Source organism: Epinephelus lanceolatus, chromosome 11 (assembly GCF_041903045.1).
Source record: "Epinephelus lanceolatus isolate andai-2023 chromosome 11, ASM4190304v1, whole genome shotgun sequence".
NCBI lineage: Eukaryota > Metazoa > Chordata > Actinopteri > Perciformes > Serranidae > Epinephelus > Epinephelus lanceolatus.
Genome location: NC_135744.1, coordinates 30,866,403 through 30,872,195, shown reverse-complemented (window position 1 = coordinate 30,872,195; position 5,793 = coordinate 30,866,403). Strand labels below are relative to the sequence as shown.

Genomic DNA, 5,793 nt, shown 5'->3' with positions numbered 1-5,793 from the left:
GTGCTTAATCTCTATCGAAATAAATAAACACTCTAGTTAGCCTCCATTGTCTCACAAGAAGGTATTTTATTATCTTCAAGCACCAGGAAGCCAAAACTCCACATAACTGTGGCTGCAAAGATTTCTGCTTAACAAAAACATTTCTATTATGCTTGATATACAAAAAAACAAGCTACCAACAGGGGCATGTATGACTCACCTTCGCTATCTTGTCATTTGCCAAAACTCCACACAACTGTGGCTGCAAAGACAAAAACACTTCCTTTATAATTGATATACAAGAAAACAAGCTACCAGAGGGGCATGTGTGACTCTATCTGGTCATTTGCTCTAAACACCAAAATCCAGTAAAAACAAGTAACCACAACAACCACACCTCAAGAAATTGAGACACACCAAAGACGTTTAATCTTTACAACTATCAGTCTGAACCTCATCTGACGTCAAAGGCTGCTCTCCCCTTCTCAGTTATTCTAAAGTTATTCAGCAATTTACATAAAACTTGAGTAATATTTTTTTTACCACAATCCTGTTACCAATATGCTGCTTCCTCCAAATCTTTTATCAAATCAGAATATACTTTTATATATGTAACATGACAACTGATAGACACAGCAACAAAAAGGTTTTATAAAAACCTGGTCTTTTCATAACCACCTCCAACACAACCATTTAATAATATGCATCAGTGCATTCTGAAATTACATCCTACAACACAGTGAATGTCACATTTGGTTCAAGTAGCCTCAATATGACCACAGTCCTTGATATAAACATCACTTTGCATAAACAGGGCAAAACATTTAGGCAAATCTGTGCTGTTCATCCTTAAAAAAAAAAAAAAAAAAATGACATTAAAGCATTCACCTTCACAGAACCCATGATTCCTGTGGCTGCTTCACAAAGTTCTTCAAGAAAAGTGTGTATGTCCGGTAAAAAGACCAGAAAGGTTTAATGTCAAGTAGTGATGAGTTAGAAAACACAGGGGACTAATTCAGGAGAGAAGCAGGAAAGAAAAGACTGGCCTCGATGAAATAAATCTTAAATAATAAAAATACGACTCTTATTGTATGTGTGTTGTACATGTGTTATACTGTGGACTGTAGTTATTACTGCATTGTGTTACCTTTAAAATGGTTATTTTATTTGATGCTCAATTATTATAATGTCCTTTTTTTGTGGTATAAATTCAAGTTAAATTTCATTTTACAATATTTGCAAGGGTAAAAAAAAAAGTACTTAGTATTTACAGAAACTATTGCTTGATTAATTTTACTCTAACAAGTTGTACTTTAATGTACATAATGGAACAAAATATACACAAATGATCACTTTATGATGACTTTCTTTACTGTAATTCTGGATTTATTTCTAATTTTTAATATTTTTTTTGCAGATTCTTTGATTTCTTGTGTCTGTAGAACATAAATGATTGGGTTCAACATTTGGGAAAAGACAGAGGTCATAGTCAGGTTAATGATGAGGGCATTTGGATGCCTTTCACTATCAAAAGTATATGAGATTAATACTGGGAAAAAATAGATGGCTGCTAATGAAAGATGACCTGTGCAGGTTTTAAAGGCCTTGAGTCTTTCCTGAGCTGTGGCCACTTTAGACAATGCATAGCCAATACATGAATAACTAAACAAGATGAATATCAATGGAAGCCAAAGAATAAGAACTACTAACAAATAACCATGTGCATAGTTGGGGAAATAGTCATTACACGCAAGCTGGAGCAACTGGCCATGGTCACAGAAATAGCTGTTAATAACCACAGATTTACAGATGGAAAGTCTTGTAAGAAGGCCAACTGCAATGAGTACTGCAATTATGACAAATACCCAGAAAGAGGCAATCAAAGACAGCATGAACCTGTTGGTCACCTTCACTTGATAGTGCAGTGGGTAAATGATAGCTATCAGTCTGTCATAGGACAGTGCAACCAGATTAAAAGCCTGCATTGAAAGGCTACTGTAGCAGAAAAAAAGGAATGTCAGGCAGTCATTGTAAGGGATGTAATGATGGTTAAACAGAAAGATATCAAGAACCTTTGGCACCAAAGTAGTGCTACTAAACAGGTCTGCAAATGCTAAATTAAAAACTGCAAAATATTTTGGAGTTCTCAGATTATGATCCAAGTATATGACGACCATCACAAGTGTGTTTCCCAGCACTGCAACAACATAAACAAAAAAGAGAAAGACATAGTAATAATTGATATGAGGTATACCAATAAATCCCCTTATTATAAAGTATTCAGGTCTCACAAAGGTGATGTTTTTTCCAAGAGCTGAGTTGAAAAACTCCATTGTAAAATTTCAGTCAAACTCATACTGTCTGAAGCACGATGTCTACTGTAGAGAACAGAGCTGCACGTCAGCACTGTGTTCTGTGATGTAGACAGACTGGAGCTCCTCTCTGACCTCTCTTTTGTTTGATCCCTTGAGTCCATTGTACGTAACAATCAGATAAAAAAACAAAAAACAAAATCAATCCTGGGGCGTCAGTGGGTTAGTGGATAGAGCAGGCGCCCCATGTACAAGGCTGTTGCCGCAACGGTCTGGGTTCAAGTCCAGCCTGTGGCCCTTTGCTGCATGTCATCCCCTCTCTCTCTCCCCCTTTCACACTTGGCTGTCCTGTCCATTTAAGGCAAAATGCTCAAAAAAGTAAATCAATAAATAAAGACAATCAATCCAATGACCTTACTGCATTCATGAAATATACTCACAGGATTCTTTGCTGCAGCTTTCAATTGGAAGCTGTTGAAGCATCCATTGTATTTTAATGTAATTTGTTCATATTTCAGGATAAGGCTGGTATTGTCGTTTTTTTACGATTGTCAACAAATCCCACAAAAGACCAAAACCAACAAGACAGTAATCTTTCTTTAATTACTTCTGCACTTTCTGTCTTTGGTTTACCTCCAAGCCCATTCATCCCCACTATGGACGTTCATTGTTAATATTTACAGCATGTAATACTTGTAGTTTTTGGGGATGATTTTCTGCAATGGATTGATTTGGCCCATGTTTGGTGCTCTAGTGTGTACCTGCTCAACATGACATGGCAAACAAACACAGCTGGCGATGAGCTAGTGAATACAGTACGCAGTTCAAGAGCAAAATATTTCTCTTAGGCATCAGAGACCAAAAACAGGGGGGTATTCCATCAACGTAGCAAAGAATATCCAGACTAAGGTGTAATCTTGAAGTGTGACTAAACGCCAACTCCCAACCTAGCGCCATCCCGTTCCGTCAAGTGAAATCAGCTGACTCCACCTGACGCTAATTCAAGCCTCACCTGTTAAGACTCAACTCATGCACGCGCCCAGGGAAAATAAAAAGCCCACACTAGTCGAGTGCCGAACATGTTGCAAAATGTCAAAAAGCAAAGGAGCGAGCGGAGGCTTTTTCTTCCTTATGGAAGCGTATGAGGACTATAAGGACATAATTACGAAGAAAGGCAATAGTGCAGCGATTAATAAAGCAAGGGAGGTAGCATGGCAAACTATTTCCGACAGGCTAAATGCATAAATGACAAAGAAAATTATGCATTTCAGCATAATATCATGTTCTATAAATCCTGCATCAAAGGGACAAAATATATGTAGATAAGACCACCTATTAAATCTAACAATTCAAGTATGCCTAATGAAATTCACCAAATGTATAAATTAATATTAGTGATAGACTATTTATCACATTTATCTACTGATTCCTATGTAATTTCAGATGATGCATTTAATTAGCCTAGGTATTGATTTGGTGTGTTTGCAAAACTTTAAAAACCGTTTTTAACAATTTCTTCCAATTGCAATTAGTAGTCCACATTGTGGTTAATTATTGAATTTAATATTGTAGTTTTTTTCCTTGTAACTATCATACATGATTCTAGGTTGTTATTGTTATTCTGTATGTTTTTACTATGTATATAATTGTGTCCTGTGTGAGGACCCCAGGAAGAATAGCCATTACTCCCACAACAGAGTGATGGCTAATGGGGATCCTAATAAATAAAGAAATAAACAAATCAAACTATTGTATGTGAATCATCGCATTTATCACATAATTGATTGTAGATTAGGACATTTCCGACAATGTGGGCCTCCTCATCAACAGGACAATGTGGGACAATGTGGGCCTCCTCATCAACAGGATCCTCAATGAAGGGGCATGCCATTATTTCCTAATTTACTCTCTCTTGCTCTGTCTCTGTGTCTCTCTGGGTGTGTCCCTCTCCTTCTCTTGGATGCACTCCTTATATGGCCATTGTCAGTTGACCTTAATTGGCTGTGAATTTGCGAGCCAACTGGAAACAGAGCAGGGTGGGGATGGGAGGGCAATCACATATCCATGTGGTTTGGTGTACATATTCACCTTATTTTTCACGGAAACACGGAGGCAAAAGAGAACGCAGCCAGCTTCCTGTTTTTTTGTGCGACACTTCCGGTCCAGCACTCTTGACCACTGTGTAAATGGGAATCGCCTTGTTGTTTACTTTGTTGAGTTTAGCTATGTATACAGTCAGGTCCATAATTATTTGGACAATGATACAGTTGTCATCATTTTGGCTCTGTACACCACCACAATGGGTTTTAAATGAAACAATGAATACCTGCTTAAAGTGCAGACTCTCAGCTTTCATTTAAGCCTTTTTTCAAAAATGTAGTATGAACCGTGTAGGAATTACAACCATTTCTTCACACAGTCCCCCGACTTTAAGGGCTCATAAGTATTTGGACAAACTAACATAATCATCAATTAAACAGTCAGTTTTAATACTTGGTTGCAAATCCTTTACAGTCAATGACTGCCTGAAGTGTTGGACCCATAGACATCATCAGATGCTGGGTTTCTTCCCTGGTGATGCTCTGCCAGCCCTTTACTGCAGCCGTCTGCACTTCCTGCTTGTGTTTTGGGTGTTTTGCCCTCAGTTTTGGCTTCAGCAAGAGAAACGCATGCTCAGTTGGATTCAGGTCAGATGATATGACTTGGCCATTGCAGAACATTCCACTTCTTTGCCTTAAAAATGTCTTTGGTTGCTTTTGCAATATGCTTCAGAACAATGTCCATCTGCACTGTGAAGCATCCCCCAATGAGTTTTGAAGCATTTAATTGAATCTGAGCAGATAATGGTGCCCCAAACACTTCAGCTTTCATCTTCAGCTTTTAACTGTGGGCACAGTTATCTATATAAAATACACAGACTAACTAACTAACTAACTGATTGACTAACATAAACAACTGAAAATTGAAAAAAATTAGCTTGCACCGTTAGCTCTGGTAAGGGAAAGCATGAGGGAAAGCGGCTGACCGGAAGTCACACACAAAAAAAACAGAAGTTGATCACTATTTGCTTCCGTGTTTGAAAATAAGGTGGATACGATCTTTTTGAATGCTTCAGTTTCATTTTATTATAGTTTTGTTTTTATTAGTTTGATTTTGGCTTTATTGTTGTGTTTTTGTTAATTATCTTATTTTTATTACATTTTAATTTGTTTTTTAATAGTTAATGTTTTTTGATTAATTATGTTATATATTTTATGATCTATATATTATATATTATTTTATCATTACATGACAGTTGTGAGTGTGTAAAAGCACTGGCACAACTGTCTTTTAGGTGTCTGTTCTTGTCTACTGAACATTTTTTGATCATAGATGGAGCTAATCCTCACCTTAATCCTGCTACAGACCAGGATTGCCCGGCAGCATAAATTACCATGGTTACTAGGCTGGGATTCAGGTTAACCATCTTGATGGAACGGAGTTGTGGCTCAGGTTGATGTAA

At 37.3% G+C, this 5,793-nt stretch overlaps 1 protein-coding gene across 1 annotated transcript; it reads right to left on the bottom strand.

The window, feature by feature from the left end:
• Window positions 1–1,328: 1,328 nt before the first annotated feature.
• Window positions 1,329–2,312, bottom strand: LOC117261199 (olfactory receptor 1E16-like). Its single transcript, XM_033633512.2, has one exon. It carries the CDS (start codon window positions 2,310–2,312, stop codon window positions 1,329–1,331), a length of 984 nt encoding a protein of 327 aa, XP_033489403.2.
• Between the last annotated feature and the right edge of the window lie 3,481 nt (window positions 2,313–5,793).

Excerpts from the sequence above, each read along its gene's own strand:
- LOC117261199 (XM_033633512.2), bottom strand. The coding sequence starts at position 2,312 with ATGGAGTTTTTCAACTCAGCTCTTGGAAAAAACATCACCTTTGTGAGA.